An 18,995-nucleotide genomic window follows, 5' to 3' on the forward strand; every position below is an offset into this window, starting at 1 on the left:
AGGCGCCCGTTCGTCGTCCCCAACACCCATCGGCCATCCACCCATCCCTCGGGCAGGCAGTGGCTTTACAACCCCCCCATCATCCGATGGACGCTTGGGTTACGCTGCAGCAGTACGCGTACGCACCTCTTTCCTTGTAACCCACTGTTCTCGGGCTCACGAGACAACCCTTCCCTTCACGCACGCACGCACGCACACCCACCGCGCCGCCGCCGCCCCCCACACCAATCCAACCTACATCAATCTGCTTCCGGCACACCACGCTCCTTCACCTCGAACCACCGTGTGGCACCACGGCCTTGCCCATCCTGGACTTCCGACCTTACAGTACGAGCCCCGACCAGCTCGCCTGGCTCCAACGCGAGTTCATCGCCCACCCGCCGCTTCCGCAACAAACGGTAGACGACTGGCTTCTGTGGAGATCACGTGTTGCTGAGGGCTTGACAGAGCTCGAGGCACTGTCGACGGTTCTCAATCAGACCCAGCACCCGGCCAGCTTCCCCGCCAGCCTTGCGATCGGCCAACCGGAGCCGCTACCACTCATTCACTCGGTGCCCTTCATTCACCCGCCCCAGCCCCAGCAGCATCTGGTACCACCACCTGTGCAGTTTGACCCGGCCCAGCAGTTCCTCCAGTTCGGTGAGTACCATTCTGACGCATCATTTTAGAGAGGCCCGGAGGCAATGGACGCCTATCATATGAACCCCACATGTCTTGCCACTTTGCCTGTTGATTGAAGGCGCAAGCCGTGGGGCTGAAGGCCGTGGGTGGCCTCCTCGGTGGGCATGACCCCCGAGGCAACGCAGGCTGCCGTTACGCCACCGCTTATGGAAGTTGAACGACGACCACAAGTGCGGCTCCGGCTCCTAGGCGCCACGCCACAGAGGCGATTACGCGGAATCAAAATTCCTCGCTCGCCAACGCAGGCCTGGCCTGTTGTGGGCCTAAAATGAACAAGACACAAGGAGACATCATGGAGAAATTTTGCGCGCCTACCGAGGGAAACGCATGCCTTTTTTTTTTCGGCGGATCACGTGATCCACGTCAAATTGGTGTGCCTCGGTTGTTCCTCGCAGGCCAGTCCCATGAAGTTTGATTTTGCCTCCGTCGCCGCCTCCACCCTTTCCCTCCCCTTCTCAATCACGAGTGTGGCACTTTGCTGACCGGAATGCAGACCCATCGTCGTTTGGCACTGCTGGCCTGCCTCAACCTCCGCACCAGCAGGTCCACCACGCGTATACCGACATGAACCAGGTCTCGGCTATCAACTTTCAGCAGCACCCCGGACCATCAGTACACGCATACGCCCAACAGCCACAGACCTTTGTTGCGCCTGGCTTTGTTCAGCAGGCGCAACAGCCACCAGTGTTGGCATCCTCATCGCACACGATACCCAACACCACACCCATGGCAAGCCCGGTTCCTCCATCTGCCATCCCCCCCCCAACCCAGCCTTCCTCCCAGGCCCCTTCGTTCATCGCCCCTCCGGCCCACCTTCAGAAACCACCCCCACCATCGCTTGGGCCTCCTCAGCCCCTCGCCCGTGAAACTCAACCAGCTCCTTCAACCCTATCCGGAACCAAGCGGCAACGCCCAGCTCTATCGCGCAGACGCATCATGCACTCTCCCCTACCGCCCTTCAAGGACACGTGGATCGTCCCCGTCGGCTATGACATGGCCAAGGGTGCGTCCGTGGCGGCCCGCAAGCCCGACTCGTCCAAGTTCGACGACGAACCCATTCAAGTGGACAGGCCTGCGGCATCGTCAAGCTCCGCTTCTGCAGCTCCGGCTCAACCCCGGCCAAGCGGGACATTTATCGAGGTCCTCAAGGCGGTTCGCCCCGAGCTTTTGAAGCTTAACAAGCCCGGCCAGCTGTTCAAGTTCCTTAGATACAGGCGAGACGCAGATGGATCCGAACTGAAACCGCTGCTTATCCCCAATTCGACAGAGCTTGCGGAAATCATGACCAAGCTCGACGCGGCGTCACAGTCGTACCTTCGTGTCATGGCCGACGACTACAGACATTCCGAAATGTTCGAAATTTGGATGAAGAAGATGGCCAAGAATCCAAAAGAGTGGGAGCCCGCCATTGGGCCTCTGCTCCGCGTCCTGAATCGCACCGACATGCCCGTCAACTTCATCAAGAAATTGAAGATCGGGAAACTCGCCTTGGCGATTCGGGAACGGAGCCGAATGGCCAACCTCGCAAGCGCCGCGAAGATTCAGTTGCAGGTCGACAAGTACGAAAGGTACTGCAAAGAATCGCTCTTACCGAAGAACCGCGAGGTCCCCCTGTCGGACTCGGACTCGGACTCGGACTCTGATGGGCCGGCGGCCAAGAAGCGCAAGACTGGGGATGTCAAGCCAACTATCAAGTCGGCGCCTAGCTCGTCGTCTGCAAGGCCCGCAGCTGCATCTAGCAAGCCCTCTGCCAAGCCGGCACCCAAGCCGGCGTCGGCAAAAGCCGACATGTCGTTCTTTGGTGGTGGCGCATCTGCGTCGTCGAGCAACGTCGTCAAGCCCAAGCCCAAGCTTCCGGACTTTAAGCGGAACTCGGTGCCACCCCCTGCGCCTGTGGCTAGCAGCAGCGGCTCAAGCCTGCTCGCGTCCACGATGAGGATGCTCAAGAAGGAAGAGTCTCCGCCCACACGTGTGGAGAGCAGGCCCAGCCCGGCGCCCCAGCCCGTTGTGCCTCGCGCCGACCCCAGCAAGCCCAAGCTCAACAAGAAGGGCCACCTGGTCCGCTGGGTCGACCTCGTCCCGTCACCTCCCCCCGGCCGCGAGTTGAACGCCATTCGCCTCTTCAAGCAGGAGCCTCACGAACTCGAACCCGCACCGTGGCAGGAGGAGGGCGACGTGCACGGCATGTCCGCCCACGACTTGGACAAGCAGGAGGGACGGGCCATGCGCGTGCACGACGGAATCGAAGAGGTGGTCGACTGGTTCGAGCCGTCGCCGTACCTCGACCCTGAGACTCTGAACGGCCCACTCTTCACCGATGAGGTTAGAGAACAGGACGAGCGCGAGCGCCCCATCATGGCCGTATCGTACCCGGCCGGCGCGACCCCGCCGACGCCGGACGAGGCTGGCGTCCGCCACATCGCGACGGGCGACGGCACCGCCTCGCACGTCCTCGACAAGACTCTGTACGGCGGGGCTCCCGCACCCGCCGTTGCTCCGGCCGCCCCGGCAGTCAGCAGCAACGTGCAGGACTTACTGCGCAGCCTCAGCGGCGCGATCCCACAGGTCGCGCAGCCCGCGGCGCCCGCGTCGTACGGGTATGACCAGTACGGCGCGCACCAGGGCTACGGTGCGGGCTCGTCGGCGACGCACGAGCAGCGCTGGCAGCAGCAACAGCACCAGCCTGTCGCGGCGCCACCTACTGCCAACCGCTGGAACAACAACGGCAACAGCGGCTACAACAATGGCGCCGGCAGCGGCTACAACGCCCCGGCCGGCGGCAACAACTACGGCAGCACCGGCGCCAGCAACTACGGCAATAACAGCTACGGCGACAACCGCGGCGGCTACGGACGCGGCGGGTTCAACGGCGGCAACCGTGCCGCGCCTGGCGCGCACAACTATCGCAAGCGGCCTTGTAAGTATTACCAGGACGGCAACTGCAGGCAGGGCAACTCGTGCACATTTTTGCACTAGGCCTGAGGCGGGCGACAGACGACTGGCGGCACGGAGCGGCGGGCGGCAGGCAGCATTCGCATTCGGCAGAACGAACACTCACATTCGCCAGACGACCACGGACCGGCCGCTGTAACGACCGCTGCGCCGAGGCAGAGCCGCTGGGGCGTGCCCCGCCGCCTTTAGACGACCACGACGGACGCGACGAACAATTCAAGAAGACGACGAAGCGAGAGTCAAAGCACAAAACACATTCCATTCCATTCCATTCACACAGCAAACACCAATCCAAGCACCCGCATTGTTCCGTAGTGTACATGTACCTTTTGCATTGTGCGAGTCGAGTCGACGCCGAGCCAAGGCTGGCGCGTAAAGCACACTGCAGGCGTAGACTGTTACGCCGAGCCTCTGGCCATTCCGTAAAACCGCCATGATAATATGATTCCTGTTCCTTGTCTCGGCTCGCTGCTACAATTCATGCGTGATCTACAGATGTTTACTAATGTGTTGGAGATGGACAAGGATGCCAGGCGCCTCGACGCCCACCTCGCACCTAGTGGGCCTTCTTGGCGCCCTCACGCTTGGCGCGGTTCATAGCGACGATGCGCTTGCTCGCGAGGTTGGTGATGCGCTTGTGGAGCTGGGGGTTCCAGTGGAAGATGCCGAACAGGGTCTCGATGTGCACAAAGAACGGGGCGGTCACGAGCGCCTGGGTGAGGTTGTCGAACACGGCGGGCGCGCGGCCCTCAAAGGCAAAGTGGCCGACAAACTGCCAGAACCAGCCGTTGAAGAAGACGAACGTGCCGAACGCGAGCGCCGACGGCGTGGGGCCGAACGCCGTGAGGAAGGGCAGCCAGCTGGGCGGGTGCGCGACGAGGTACGCCGAGGTCAGGTACTCGAGCAGCATGACGGGGAGGTAGGTGATCTGGGGGATGGGGTACGGGTGAGTGTCAGCGTGCGGAGCGGAGCGAGCGCGGGGGGGAGCGCGGGGGAGAAGCGAGAGACGGCAGTGCGCAGAAGCGCGCGCGCGCTCACGCCGCCACGCCCGGCAATTGAGTCCCGGACGCCACCGTACTCACTCCGACAAAGTCGCTCAGGAAGAAGTAGTAGAGCTGGAAGACGACGGCGAAGAGCATGGCGAGCGACGGCTGGTAGCTCAGCCCGGGCGCGAGGTCGACCGTCGTGGTGCCCGGCAGGCGGAGGTGGCCCGCGATGATGAGCCATGACCTGGGGGTGGTGAGCGAGCTGGCGAGCGCGGGCCGCAGCGAGGGGCAAGCAGCCCCCGAGCGGGGGGCAGAGCGGGGGGCAGCACTGCCCAGAACGCACTCACCACCAGATCTGCGGGATGAAGACAAAGTGGATGGCGACGTTGATCTTGTTCGAGTGGTACGAGGCGTAGAACGCGAGCTGCGGCGGTCAGCGGTGGCGGCGGCGGCGGCGGCGGCGGCGGAGGGGCCCACGCACCTCGTTCTCGAGGTGCTCGTTGCTGTCGGCGGGCTTGACCTCGCCCTGCGGGGCTGCTACTGTCGCCATTGTGGATTGGTGGAGAGTGAGATGGAGAGTGAGAACGCAGAATGAATGATGACGACGCGGCCAATGGTTGCCGCCCGAAGCCAACGTCGCCGGCTGTGGCGTCAAGGTCTAGCCCGGCGAACGAGGCACCGTGAGGCAAGGCGGCGACTACTCGGCCATCGACCGCCGGTTGGCATCGTAATCGCGCACCCCACAGCACAAATCCCACACTGCAGCGCGCTACTGTTGCTCTCAGTGCCCAACGCTCGGTCTCTGCTACCACCGGGTGCTTCGTGAACATGCACCCGCGGCGGCGGGAACCTTGTTCGCTCAACTCGTGCCCAACTATCCCGCACTCTGCCCAAAGCCAATCACATACGCATACAGCTACAGCACAGCACAGCAAGCAAGCACTCTATCACAGGTTACCAAGATCTATCTACTCGAGCCAAGCCCAGCTCGTTCACTCCCGCTCACGCCGAACCCACAAAGTAGTTGTAGTTGTACGTCACAGGATTCTCGGTGTACTGGAATGCCGAGCCCGACGAGTACTGGACGACCGTGTTGCCGTTTCGGGAGACACTGCCGCCGATGCCGCCGGGTGCGCTAGCCAACTTGAGCTTTGAGAGACCGGCGCCGACCTCGAAGGTCTGGGTCGTGGCACCTGACGTGAGTGTGACCGTGGCTGGTGCCGTGGTAAGAACGACGGCGTAGAGGTTGTCGTTTGTCCAGCCCCAGTTGGTGGGACGGCCGACAGCGTCGTTCGAGGCAGTAGCTGCCGCGGGGTGCGGGCGCGACCACAGCGTGATCGAGTCCTTGGTGATGGCGGGGTACGCGCCCGTCTTGTACGCCGTGGCGTAGTAGGATGTGAGCGCTGCCAGGCCTGTGTGGTCGAAACCGTCGACCCAGGTGTTGGACGTGACGGGAAGGACGCCCTTGATGGGGCCGATGTAGCTCGACTCGCCAAAGTCGTTCCAGGTCAGGATCTCGGTCATGGTCGACGTGCCACGCAGAGCGATAATCTCCTCCCAGCGCGTGCAGTACAGCCAGTCGTCGGAGCGGTACAGCCAGTTCTTGTTGTACGTGTTGGGGCCGAAGTGAGTGTAGAAGAAGGGCGACACGGCCGTCATGTACGCCTTGGAGCCGAGGCCGGCGAGGTACTTGGCGTCGGTCGACCCGGTGGCGATGTCGTTGTTGCCCATGGGCCACGCCGAGTTCCAGTTGAGCTCGCCGTCCATCCAGGTGTACGAGGAGAAGGACGAGGGGTCGGAGAAGATGCTGGGCACGAAGAAGATGTTGATGCCCTGGGCCTTGAGCGCGTCGACGAATTGGGTCTGGGGAGTCAGCTTGATTCGGAATGAGGAAGCTGTACTCACCTGCCACCCATTGACGCTGCCAGAACCAAAGGTACAGCTCGAACCAGCGAACGTCGAGACGAGGACCTTGCCGTTGACAAGTGCCTGGGCCGAGCTCGAGGCGTGCGCCTTGACGAGGTTGACGAGCGTCGTGGCGTCGGCACTCGAGCCACACGACATGGAGGTCATGTCGAACGAGAGGAAGAGCTTGAAGCCACCCTGCGCCTCAGCCGCCGCGTAAGCCGAGTCGACCTGCGCGGGACCCCAGTAGTCGCTGCCCATGTTGAGCGCGAAGCCGTCGATACCGTACGCCTTGGCGGCCGACACGTCGCCCGACCAGTCGGACGGCGAGTAGTTGTACGTCAGGCCGACCATGTGGTGCGCCCAGACATAGTGGGCCGAGTTGGAGCGGGGGACCTCGGTGGGGGTGGTAGGGATGGGGGTAGTCGTCGGGGCAGTCTGGGTCGTGGTGGTGGTGGTGGTGGGCACGGCGTCCGTCGTCGTCGTCGTACCGGCCGTAGTCGTGGTAGTAGCCCCCGTCGTTGTCGTCGTCGTCGTTGTCGGCTCGACAGTGGTAGTGGTTGTCGTCGGGGCCACCGTCGTCGTCGTACCCGTCGCCGTGGAGGAAGGACCAGCGGGCACCGTCGAGCAGTACACGCTATCACTCGTCGAGTTGTACGAGTAGAACGAGAGGTACCACGCATCACCGCACATCTCGCTGCCATCACCAGCGCAAGGCTTCTGGCAGTAGCTGTCTGGGATGACGTTTCCGCCGCCCCCAGTGAACTCGTTTGCGCAGTAACACTCGTCGCCAAACTCTGTCCCCGCGAGGCGGAAGCCTCGCTTCGCGCAGTTCGTGATGCAAAGGAGCGGGCTGTTGGCCTGGGACGAGAATGAAAATCCGCTGAGCACGCGCACGCCCCACGACTCGGTAATGCAGCCCTCGTAAGACCATCCCGCCGGGAGGGCCGCGCGCCGCTCAACCAGCGGCGGGGGCTTGGTCAGGCCGCCCGAGTCGCCGTAGTAGCGGCGCACGGCGTCGACCGCGCGGCGGGGGAGCGAGAGGATCGAGTCAACGGGGGCCGCGGCGGCGGGCGAGGCGGCGAGCGCAAGGAGGAGGAGGTTGGCGACCGGCGCCATGGTGAGAATATGCCCGTCGAGGGAGTGAGTGTACCGTCCAGCGGTGCGAGCTCCAGGCTCGGTGTGATGGGGTGGGGTGGGGAGAGTGGGAGAGGGGGAGAAAAGAAGATTGTCCAGCGCCGAGCAGAGTATTTGGGGTGGGCGGGGCGGGGGGCACGCACGCAATGTTGCTGCGTTGCTGGGTGCCCACTGTGCCCACTCGCCGTCAGTGGCGGTGGCGTCAGTGGCGTCCCAAGCGGCTGGAACCAATTGAGTAGAGCGGTGGGCTGGGTTAGCTTTCGGTGGGGGGCGAAAGAAATCAGGCGCGGCGGCGCGAGCCGGCGCGAGCCCTCGATCCCTTGGAATTGCATGTCCACAGGTCGCCAGAGGTCGCCTGCACCTGCCGCTAGGGAACGCTTGCCCAGCTGCCAAGCTAGAGCGGCAATTGACACTTGGCGCCATTCCCCGTCAGTGGTGCGCCGGCCAGTGAGCTGACGGTAAGCAATAGCTGCGGTGACGGACCCTGAGGTGAGTCCCTCGACGTCCCTCGTTCTGTCATCTCTACCCAACGCGGCAGGCAGGCGGCAGCTTGCTGGCCTTAGCTGGCGCCGACTGCCGACGCCGACGCTGCACGAGTACCGGAGCCTGGCGCGGCGCTTTCTAGCGTCGCTGGGCGATCGTGCTGCCCGAGCGGGCTGAGGCGGCCGTAGGCACTAACGAGCTGGACCTGTCCCGCGATCGACGGCGGGCCGTAGCGGCGACCTCGACGGCCGTAATCCTCGGCCCGGCCTCGCTGCACGCAATATACACACATACATGTCTAAACTACCCCCTACGCGACCGTCTCGAGGCGGAAGGCGTCCTCGCCCACGCGCTCGCGCCAAGCGCCGAGCGGCACGAACTCGACGTTCCCCCGCGCCAGCTCCATCTGCTCGGCCGTCCACCCGCGGCTGCCGCCATAGCTAGCCACTTGGGCCTTGATGCCCGCCGCGACGCGGCGCTGCGCGCTGTTCTTGCCCTCGTCCGCGCCGTGGACCCACGCGCTGTCCCACCCCTCGGCCCCGACGAGCGTGTAGCGCACGGTGCGGAGCTTGGGGACGAGCGCGGAGACGAGGTAGTCGAGCACGCGCTGCGGCGTGGGCGGGGCGACTTCCTCGACCGCCTCGCCGGCCCCCGAGAGGAGGACGACGACCTCGCCCACGCTCGGGGGGAGCACGAGCGTGTCGACGCGGCCCGCGCCACAGCCGGGCGGCACCGCGACGTTGAGCACGACGCGCTCAGTGCCCGCCTGGATGGGCGGCACGCCGGCGCGCACGCGCGGCGGCTTCTGGAACCCAGCTTCCAGCTGGGCAAACACGACGAGCGTGCGCGGCACGACGTTGTACCGCGCCGCGCCGTGGCAGCGCACCGTGTGCACGCGGGGGCACTCCGCGCGAGCAGGCATCCGGCCAGAGGGGAAGATGCCCAGGCCGGTCATGTGCGTGTCGAGGGCTGCGGCGTGCGCAATGGCGGCGGCGTAGCGCGCGCGGCGGCCCGCGTCGAGCGCCGGCGCCTCGCCGCGCAGCGGTGGCCTCGACACGGGCAGCCGCCGCAGCCCGCCTGCCGGGCCCGCGCCCTCGTCCTCCGGAGCGAGGGGCTCCGGCGCGAGGGGGTGCACGACGACGTCCCAGTGCCCGCCGGTCCCAGCCGCGAGGATGTTGAGCAGCGAGCGCGCGGCCTCGGCGGACACCTTGACGCGCTTGGCCGGGCGCCCGGGCGCCGCGAGCAGCTCGAGCTCGTACTCTGCCTCTGGGCGGGGGCGGGGGTGGGTGAGCTGGCGGGGGCTGGCGCGCGCCGGCTCGCTGCCGAGCACGGCGAAGCACCCTTGCGCAGTGTAGGCGAGGTGCGCGGCCAGCGCGCGGTCGACCTGCGCGCAGACGGCGCTGCAGGTGGGCCGGAGGGCGAGGAGCGCGTCCCACTCGGCGTGGGCGACGACGGCGTCAAAGATGTGCGGGTAGGCGAGGGCGTCGAGCATGGTGGCGAACGAGCGAGCGCAGCGAGCGAGTGAGCCGTGCAGTTCGCTGGGCGGGCCAGCGAGCGAGTGGCCAACGGGCGAGTGTTTTGCCAGCGGTTGGCGAGTGGGTGGGCCTTGTCTGGACCAGCGACGACGACGCGCTGTTTAAGACCTTTGCCAGCGCTCGCGCTCGGGCAGAAAAAGTCGAAGCAACGGGTGCGCTGTGCGGCTGGTGCCAGTGCCCAATGACACGTCCAAGCCAGCTGATCGATGGCGAGCGCTCGCGCTCGCTCTCGCGCGCAATTTGTTGACAGCGCCATGTCGGCAGCTTCGCCAGTGCGTCGGCAGCCAGGGCAAGTGTGCGCGAAGGGGGGAGCGTGCATGCCGGCGTCCCCATGTTGTCTCACGCACTGCCTAGCCCCCAGCCATGGTAAATCGCTCGCTCGCCGCCGTCGTCGTCGTCGCCTCATCGTCGTCGCCTTGCCGCCGTCGTCGCTGTTGTTGTCGTCGACGGCGTCTGCGCGACTTGTTGAGTTATTTTTCACTGATTAGATTTTAGCGCCCCGGAGCAGAGTGGCTCCGGCGACAACAATGTCTCACCCCAAATCCCTCACCCCTCACCCAACTCGCTCACTCTCCCTCACTCCCTCACACCCTCGCCCGCGACGCCCGCACAAGCAGCGCCGCTCTTCGGGGGCGAGGAAGAGAAGCGGGAGGGGGGCTCGCCCCGCCGCGTGGGCCACGTGGGTGCAGAGACAGCGGGAGCGGGCACTGCACCACCACGCTGCGACGCTGCGACCTCCTCGGCAATCAGCTCGGCGAGTGCGCGCTGACACCTCGCACCCCGGGTCGTCGTACCCGGCAGCCAGCGCCAGCGTGCCCCACTCGCACGGCATCCCCATCGCGACAGGCGCCTGCCTCTTCCAGACGACCCGCGACGCCTGCTCTTCCTCACCTCCCTCAGTGGTCAGTTCAAGCTCCCCCAACTGCTCGTCGCCTGACGATTGCTACTCGATTCATGGTATTACACTATGGTATGTGGTCCCTATAACTCTACAATGCTGTTTTCTTCGCCCTTCTCTACTCCTCGTCCGTCTGCGTCGTCGAGCCGTGCTCGTCCTCGTCGTCCGACTCGCCGCGCTCGCGGCGCTCGCGGACATCCTGCCAGCGAGCGTCACGCTTGTGCTCGAGTGCCTCGAGGGCACCCTCGACACGGCGGACCAGGTCCTTCCTGCGGCGGCGGACGAGCTTGTCGCCGTTCGACTGGATGCCGTCGGCGGCCAGCAGGAGCTGGAGCAGGTTGTGCGCCTGGGCGTGGTAGGCTGTGTTGTTGCGGTTGAACAGGAGCGGGGGCTGCGTCGCGTCGGGCGTGGACGCCGCGAACGCGAGGTGCGCAGGGAACTTGAAGTGCGACTCGAGCTGCGTGAGCTGCGTGTCGATGCTCAGGATCTTGGCCAGAGCCGCGTCGCGCTCGGGGCTGGGCTCCGAGGCCTCGTCGGCGGGAGAGTCGGCCGGAGCGGCGGGCGCGGCGGGGATCTCCTGGGTCGCAGCGGCAAAGTGGACGTGCTCGGGAGCAGCCGGCGCGGCGGGCGCAGCGGGGGCAGCAGCAGGAGCAGCGGCCTTGGGGGCGGCAGCGGGCTCGGCCCTGGCCTTGCCCTTGGTCTTCTTGCGCTGCTGACGGCGGGGCTTGTTCGCCGCGGCGTCCTCGTCAGCCGAGTCCTCGTGGAAGCCGGCCTCGATGTCACCAAGGAGGGCGCGGAGGAAAGGCGGGAGGTCGGCGTTGTTGTTAAGCACCGAAGTGAACGGCGCGTAGTAGGGGTAGTTGTGGAGGTCGTCGTCGGCGGGCGCGGCGCGGGCAGCGGGGGGAACCGCGGCCTTGGCCTTGGGCTTGTCGTCGGTCGAGGGGTAGTCCTCGACAGCCTTGTCGGTGACAGGAGCAAGCTTGCCCTCGGCAGGCTTCACAACGTCATTGGTGGAGGGGTAGTCGATCTCCTTGTCGGCGACCGGCGCGAGCTTGCCCTCGGCGGGCTGGACAGAGTCAGTGGTCGAGGGCCAGTCGACGGCCTTCTTGTCCGTCACAGGCGAGAGCTGCTCGGGCGCGGCGTCCTCGGGGTGGTCGTCGGGGACAAACTCGAGGCCGTACTGGCCGAGCAGCTCGTTGAGGCCCTGCACGGCGCCGCCGACGAGCTGGGGCGCGACACACGGGGCACACGTCTCGCCGTCGGCAGGCTGGACCTGGAGACCGAGGAACTGGTTGATGAGCGCATTAAGCTCGGCGGGGAGCGCGGCCTCATTGGCAGCCGGCTTGGAGGGCTGGAACGGTGTGGCGGTGGCGCTGAGGCTTGAGGCAGGGGCGGCAGCCGGAGTGGCAGCCTTGTTCACCTCGGACGATTTCGGGGCCTCAGACTCGGTGGGGACCGCCTTGACATCGGCGCCCTCGGACGCAATGTTGAAGCCGAAGAGCGAGCCGAGAAGCGAGTTGATGCCCTCGAGGCCAATGTCGTCGTCGTCGCGGTGCGGGTGGAGGCCGTGGCCAGGGTCGCGGGCCTTGATGGCCGCGGCGCGGGCAGCCTTGACGGTGTCGACGGTCGTGTCGCGGTCCTTGCCGGGAGCGTGGAGCCCGTGGTCAAACGTCTGCGCCTGGCGGGCGGCAGCGATGGCGGCCTTTCCAGCCTCAGTGCTCCTGGGGTTGACCGGGCCGGCAGAGTGCAGTCCGTGGTCGGCCTTCAGCGCCTGGCCAGCGGCCGCAGCCGCGACCTGGGCAGTCCCAACAGTCGTCGCGCGGTCCTTGCCGGGGGCGTGGAGGCCGTGGTCAAACTGCTGAGCCTTGAGGGCGGCCGCGTCGGCGACCTTGCCTGCGTCGACAGGGGCGTGCAGCCCGTGGTCGGCCTGCTGGGCCTTGAGCGCCGCGGCGTGGGCCGCGCGCGCGTTCTCAAACGTCGTCTGGGCGTCGCTGCCGGGGTGGGCGAGGCCGTGGTCAAACTGCTGGGCCTTGAAGGCGGCAGCGTGGGCCGCCTGCGCGTGCTCGTACTGGGCGCGGTGCTGCGCCACGGCGCGGGCGTACGCCTTGGCGGCGTGCTCCTGGCGCCTGCGCTCCGATGCAATGGCCTGGGCGATCGCCTCGCGGCGCTGCTGCTCGAGCGCGCGCGCGAGCGCCTCCTCGCGGTTACGCTCGCGCTGGAGGGCTTCACGGATGGCCTTCTCGCGGCGGGCAGAGGCGACGGCGGCGGCGTGCTGCTCCTGCGCGGCGCGGAGGGCCGCCTCGCGCTGGCGCACGGCGAGCTCGCGCTGCTGCTTCTCGAGGGCGGCGGCAGCCTCGGCCGCCTCGCGCCGGCGCTGCACGGAGCGGAGGTAGGCGAGGGCCGTCGCCTCCTCGTTTTGCAGGTCGGCGATGGAGGGCGAGGCGTTGCGCTGCGCCGCGGCGTGCTGCGCGCGGTGCTGCTCGGCGTGGATGGTCTGGGGCGAGGGCGAGCCGATCTGCTTTGGCTGGGTTTGCTGCGCCTGCTGGTGGGCGGCGGCGTGCTGCTGCTGGGCTTGCTGGTGCTGCTGCTGGTGCTGGGCGGCGTGCTGGCGGGCGGCGCGCTCGGCGCGGAGGCGCTGCAGCTGGACCTGCTTGGCCTGCATTGTCGCGGGGTCCTGCTCGAGGACGAAGAAGGGGTGACCGTAGTAGCTCATTGTTGGGATGCTATGGTCGGTCGGGGTAGAGGAGGACGGATGAGTCGGTCAGAGGATGATGGGAAAGAGGAGGGAGGTGGTCGGCAAGGTGCTTTATACAAGGCAACCGCGGGTAGAACAGAGCGACGGCCAGCCGGCTGGGCTGACTGAGAGGCTGACTGAGTGCTGAGTGTGGCAGGTCGCGCTGACGACATCCTCCCCGCACTGGCAGCGAAGATCGGCGAACACTCTGGCGTCATGGCGCATGATTGCCACGTGGCGAGTCGTGCCTGGAACCATCCAGCTTTCGCTCGCACCTTCCACCACCCAGCCAGATAAGAAATGCCACCACGCAGCACGCAGGGCAATGGCGAATGCATAGGGTCAATGGCTATCCCTTACTTACAAACCTAGCTGCTGCCGACACCGAGCGGGTCGCTGACACGGCCAGAACTGCCCGAGCTCGGCGCCGAGGCCGTGCCCGTCGGCGACTGGCTCGCCCCTCCAGGGCGCAGAGACCTTCTACGCTCGTCTCGAGCAATCACGCCGACGCCGATCCCTGCCAGCGGGTCCATGGGCGACGACGACGACGACGACGCGTCGCTGACGACGCCGATGGACGAGACGCGCGGCTTGGGCAGGATGACGACGGGTGCAGGTGGTGAGCGGGGTGACTGTGGCGACTTGGGCGACTGGGGAGTCGCCCGCGCCGGCGGGGTCGATACTGGCGCCCGCGAGATTGGCATGCGCGGCAGCGTGGGCGACGGTCTGTCGTCGCGGTGAGATAGGAAGATTGCGGGGCGTGCGGTCGTGGGCACGGGCACGGGCGACGCGAGCGGCGGGTTAGTTGCCGACGACGACCCTGAGGTCGATACTGGTGCTGGCGCAGGTGCCCGGGCCGGGGCCTTTGGCGTTATCTGTACGCTGTTTCGTGGTGGTGATGCCGCGCCCGAGCGCATGGGAGTCACTGGCGTTTGTGGAGGCTCTGCCATGGACGGGGTGACAGGTGTCGCTCCACGGCTCCGCGAGCTGTCGAGCCCGTCATTCCACGCCCACGCTTGGACCAGGTCCTCGACGTCGTTGCCCGCGGCATCGAGCAGGCCGTCTCTTACTCTGTCGAGCCCGCGCCACGCCTCGGCCGTCTCGGCCGAGCTGCTGTCTCCCTCGCGGATGACCTCCAGCCACTCGCCCATCGCCTTGCCCATGGCCACCATTGCCAGGCGCAACTCTGCCATTTGGCGCTCGGCGTCGAGCAGTGACTTTGTCGACGCAAGGCTGTCGACTGATGGTGTGGGCTGGAGTGCCGGCCTGGGTGGCAGCGCCGCTGTAGTGGACGGAATGGTGGAAATAGGCGACGACTCGCGGCTCGGCGCCTGCGGCGCAAAGCTCGGGAGGAACGAGTAGGCTGTCGCCGAGTCAGGCAGGCTGCTCTGCGGCGTGTGAGCTCGCCGCTTCCTCTCGGCCCGACACCCCGACGTACTCTTAAATCTGCAAACGCCTTGTCAAGGCCTGCCTTCTGCGCGCGCTCAAACAAGCCCGCCGCAAGGCCCTTGGGCTTGCCGGCGCGCGACGACGACGACGGGCGCGAGGGCGGGGTCCCACTGACGCGGTACGAATCCGCCATGCCGTCGTCGTCCAAGCTGCGTCTTGTGTCGTGGCCGCTGGCCTTGATGCCGAGGTGCTCCTGGTTCTGTAAGACGACTTCTACGCCGCCCGCGGGAGAGATGTTGTTGCTGAGGAACTTTGCTTGCGAGAGGATGAGTGATGGGTTGAAGGGGTACGTTGGCGACGGGGAGGGGTAGTGGAGCAGGTGTGTGAGGATTGTCGGGTAGTCTGCGTCCATGACTTGTCGTCAGTGGAGCAAAACATCGCCACTTACGCTCATTGCGTATCAGCAGCAGCATGGCCACGCAGACAAAGTCGAGGATGCCGAGGCCCGGGTCGTCGGCAAACATGCCGTCCCAGAGGCGCAGGGCCTGTCCGAAGGGCAGCTCGCGCGTGAGGAGGAGGCGTATCCAGCGGCTGCCGTCAGCTGCGTACACGGCACCGACTCACATGAGCCAGATCTGCGCCTCGATGCCCTCGGTGTCGAGGCGCTCCCAGAGCTGCGGGTCGATGCGGCGGACGAGCTGCGAGTGGATGCGGTTACACCGGACGATGATGGGCGCCTGGGGGCCGTTAGGGAGGCGTGGCTTCCGTCAGCGCCGTCACGGCCGGTTCCACCCACCGGGCCCTCTTCCACTCTCCACTCGTAGAAGCTCTTTGCGGGCTTCATGAGCTCCTGGAAGAGGTGGAACGCGTCGTGCTCGACGTATGCGCGGTCGAGCGTCGCCCCGAGCGCAGCGTACATCGCGTCTGGCATGCCGCCTTGTTCCGGCAGCGCGGCGCGCTCGATCGAGTCGCGGTCGGCCACGACCATGCACACGGCGAGGAGCTCGTGCATGCCCTGTCGGGTGAGCGGCGGTCGACAACAAGCCGTCACCACCTACCTGCCTGTACCCCACGTCTGGGTTGAGCACCGAGAACAGAAACAGCATGGTCGTGAGGCTGCGGCGCACGCGCTCGGCGGCAAAGTACGGGATGTCGGGAAACGTGCGGTCGACGTCCTGGCGGATCGTGGCCCGGAGGTCGAGGTGGGCGAACCACGTCTTCCACGGCGAGCTGCTCTCCAGGCTGAGCGGGTCGGACCAGGCGTCGCCCGTGCTCGTGCTCGTGCTGGCGGCGTACCCCTCCCCCCCAGAGCAATCTGCGGCCCAGCGGCCGTCCGGCGCGACGAGGAAGCGCGCGCGCAGCTCGTCGTATGCGCGCCTTTGCGTCTCCAGGGCAGGCGGGAAGAGGTCCAGGCTGCCCGGAGGCGGCAGGAGACCGAGGTAGAAGCGCCAGTAGACGGAGCGCAGGGCCACGCCCCCGTCGTCGCCTGCCGGCCCGAGCCCGGCCGTCACCGCCGTGGCCTTGAGGTTGGACAGCGAGAGCAGCGGGTCGGCGAAGAGCATGTGCCATGCGGCGCTTGGGTGAGCGGGGAAGCGCGAGGGGCAGGGCTTACGAGAGCTCGCCGGGCGGCGGGCGCGGGAACGTGCTCGCCTCGCCCATGGTCGTCGGCGTCGGTGGTGGTGGACAAACAAACATCCGTAGTACGCGTTTCGTCGTCCGGCGTCATGGTCGTCGTCGTCCGGCGCGACCGCGGCGGGCGGGCGGCGGGGAGCGCACAGGTTCCGAGTGCGCGATGCGCGAGTGCTAGGCACGTCATGTCGCGTGGCGGGTGCGTGGGGTCACGTGATGTGGCGGATATGGTGGCAGTGAGGCGGGCTGGGAGGTCGTCTCGGCGTCGCTCTCGAGGCCCACTGGCCTCAGTTTCGCGTCCTAGTCGCTATGCAGGTCGTGTCTGGGCGGGGGGTGCGATGGCACCTGCGAGCGACATGGCACCTGTCACCTGGCACCACACCCTGCCAACCGCCATCTCATCGACGCCCCTTTGGCCCATCATGCCCATCAACGGCCACTATCTCACCTGCGCCCTCATTGCGCAGTGCGATGCAATATGAGTCGACCCCACCTCATCTCAGTGTCAGCGATCGAAAGGACGGAAACAAGCAGCTGCGAGCACCTCCTCGTCGCGCAGAGCGAGACATTGCACATCAGGCAGCATTGCAACTTGAAACCTGGCGGCTCGGCAGCGGAGCTCGCGGGTGCCCGTCGCCGACTGCCTCGGCGCCATCATCTCGCCAGACTCGATACTGCCTCAACTCGCTTGTGCATGCCGCGAAGAAGGTCACTCGATGGCACATTGGAGTGTCGTGGCGCACTCGTTACAATGGGGCAGGCGCGCAGGCGGCGATCACAAGTGCAAGAACTGGCATGATCACAATAGGCCGGCCATGCAAACCCCACGCGCGGAGGCAGCCATGCGACGGTCGCGCGGTCGCGAGGGCGAGGTCGAGAAGGATCCAAAGAGCCAAATATCGAGGGATGCCATCTGCCACGCGAGGAGGCTGCCATGCGACGCGAAGCTGGAAGCCATGCGCAAGGCATGCGAGGAGGCGGCCATGCGACATTCGCGAGGGCGAGGAAGAGAACGAGGCGGCCATGCGACCCTCGCGAGGGCGAGGACGAGAAGGATGACATCTGCCATCTGTGCCATGCGAGGAGGCTGCCACGCGAAGAGGCCGCCACGCGAAGAGGCTGCCACGCGAAGAGGCCGCCACGCGAAGAGGCTGCCACGCGAAGAGGCCGCCACGCGAAGAGGCCGCCACGCGAAGAGGCTGCCACGCGAAGAGGCTGCCACGCGAAGAGGCTGCCACGCGATGCACGATCGCCGCTCGACGCTCTTGGGGCGGCCACGCGACCCTCGCGAGCGCTTCGCGCGAGGTGGCGGCCACGCGAGAGCGAGCAGCAGCCGAGTGGGGGTGGACGAGTGCGTCTTTGTCGGCTGGTGGGGCCGTGTCAAAAGTGAGTGTCATGCCGCCGCCGGGTGCGCCGCTGTCCTGATTTTTTACTGTGGGCGCGTGGGCCCTGGGTATGCTCGTGCGGGATGGGTGGGGGAGAAGCAGCGACGACTGCAGCCGCATGCAATCCCACTCCATCGCACCGCTCTCGCTGTTCGGTTCACAGAGTGGGTCGGGTCGGTCGTCGCGCCCATCGCTTGCTGCGCCCATCTCGCTCCATCTCATCGCGCAAAGGCCAAAGGCACCGACAGAGACACACAATCAGCCAGGGGGGGCGACGACGACGACATCCACGCGCTCGGCCGTGGGCCCCGGCCTGGCTGGCGGGCTGGAGGGCCAAGAGATCCCATTGTGTGTCGCCCGGGAATAAACGCTGGCGCGGGCCGTGCGCGGCGGGTGGGCGGGTGGGCGGGTGGGCGGGCGGCCGTGCCGGCGGTGACACCTGGGTGAGGGGACGGCGACGGAGCGGCACGCACCCACCCCGAGCCCCGAGCCCCGTTGTTCTCTACAAGCTGCATGCACATTTCTCATACGCTTCTTCTTCCCCCCCCCCCGCGCCGCGCCTTCCGCCTCCCCCTGCACATGCAGCATGCACAAAAGAAGACTGGCGACATGCCCCTGCGCGACGATCATGACACGCGTTTGGGGCACGCTGTCGCCGACCCTGAAGTGGCGCGCGTCGCCGGCGCGTGTGGCGGTCTGTGCGTGGGTGCTGTTTGCCAGACGCCTCTGCCGCCCCGCGGAGAAAAGACACCCACCGCGGTCATGTGGGCTGCGGCGTGCGGCGTGGTCGTCTCGTCGAGGCTTCGAGTCGCGGGAGAAGGGGGGGCAGAAGCTGGTGCATGGTGTGGAAGCTTGCAGTCGACGCCGCAAGCCACGCCTCCCCCCCCCCCCCCGCGGCTGTTTTGTCGCTCGTTGTCTTCCCCCCGCGCAGGCCTCGTTATGATCCGCGGCGGCGTCGGCCTCGCGCCGTCCGTCATCCTGTGACGCACAAGAACAATCTGCGCCCCTCATTTGTTGCGACGGACAGGCGCACACTGGTACCGTGCGCAGAAAGACGACGACGAGACTGAGCCCGGGGGAAGGGGGGGAAGACAGGCAGGCAAGCAGCAGAGCAGAGGGGGGGGGGGGGGCAGACCAAAGGAAGGGGAAAGAGTGCTGGCCGTGCAGCCTTGCGCCTGTCGCAGAGTGACTCCACGGGCTGGGCTGGGCGAGGATAAAACGCTCCTTGTTCATCGCACCAAACACCTTCCTCATCTTCATCACCCGACTTTGCCAGGGTTC

General features: G+C 66.5%; 6 protein-coding genes across 6 annotated transcripts; 1 reads left to right on the forward strand and 5 right to left on the reverse strand.

Moving 5' to 3' along the window:
- Window positions 1-86: 86 nt before the first annotated feature.
- Q8F55_003017 (uncharacterized protein) lies at window positions 87-3,822 on the forward strand (the record flags this gene model as incomplete). The annotated part of the gene is made up of 4 exons (XM_069351578.1): window positions 87-118; window positions 329-639; window positions 1,175-3,598; window positions 3,749-3,822. 4 exons carry the CDS (start codon window positions 87-89, stop codon window positions 3,820-3,822), a joined length of 2,841 nt encoding a protein of 946 aa, XP_069211964.1.
- A 367-nt stretch (window positions 3,823-4,189) lies between these two features.
- Window positions 4,190-5,169, reverse strand: Q8F55_003018 (uncharacterized protein; the record flags this gene model as incomplete). The annotated part of the gene is made up of 4 exons (XM_069351579.1): window positions 4,190-4,561; window positions 4,716-4,863; window positions 4,967-5,043; window positions 5,101-5,169. The coding sequence occupies 4 exons, from the start codon at window positions 5,167-5,169 to the stop codon at window positions 4,190-4,192; spliced, it is 666 nt and encodes a 221-aa protein (XP_069211965.1).
- Window positions 5,170-5,621: 452 nt separating this feature from the next.
- Window positions 5,622-7,643, reverse strand: Q8F55_003019 (uncharacterized protein; the record flags this gene model as incomplete). Its single annotated transcript, XM_069351580.1, has 2 exons — window positions 5,622-6,482; window positions 6,525-7,643. The coding sequence occupies 2 exons, from the start codon at window positions 7,641-7,643 to the stop codon at window positions 5,622-5,624; spliced, it is 1,980 nt and encodes a 659-aa protein (XP_069211966.1).
- An 811-nt stretch (window positions 7,644-8,454) lies between these two features.
- Window positions 8,455-9,636, reverse strand: Q8F55_003020 (uncharacterized protein; the record flags this gene model as incomplete). Its single annotated transcript, XM_069351581.1, has 1 exon — window positions 8,455-9,636. One exon carries the CDS (start codon window positions 9,634-9,636, stop codon window positions 8,455-8,457), a length of 1,182 nt encoding a protein of 393 aa, XP_069211967.1.
- Window positions 9,637-10,674: 1,038 nt separating this feature from the next.
- Q8F55_003021 (uncharacterized protein) lies at window positions 10,675-13,290 on the reverse strand (the record flags this gene model as incomplete). Its single annotated transcript, XM_069351582.1, has 1 exon — window positions 10,675-13,290. The coding sequence occupies one exon, from the start codon at window positions 13,288-13,290 to the stop codon at window positions 10,696-10,698; it is 2,595 nt and encodes an 864-aa protein (XP_069211968.1). The 3' UTR covers window positions 10,675-10,695.
- A 389-nt stretch (window positions 13,291-13,679) lies between these two features.
- On the reverse strand, window positions 13,680-16,262 carry Q8F55_003022 (uncharacterized protein; the record flags this gene model as incomplete). Its single annotated transcript, XM_069351583.1, has 6 exons — window positions 13,680-14,699; window positions 14,750-15,114; window positions 15,149-15,291; window positions 15,325-15,437; window positions 15,497-15,715; window positions 15,759-16,262. 6 exons carry the CDS (start codon window positions 16,260-16,262, stop codon window positions 13,680-13,682), a joined length of 2,364 nt encoding a protein of 787 aa, XP_069211969.1.
- Between the last annotated feature and the right edge of the window lie 2,733 nt (window positions 16,263-18,995).

Source organism: Vanrija albida (assembly GCF_041260175.1).
Source record: "Vanrija albida strain AlHP1 chromosome Unknown contig_2, whole genome shotgun sequence".
NCBI classification, from domain to species: Eukaryota; Fungi; Basidiomycota; class Tremellomycetes; order Trichosporonales; family Trichosporonaceae; genus Vanrija; species Vanrija albida.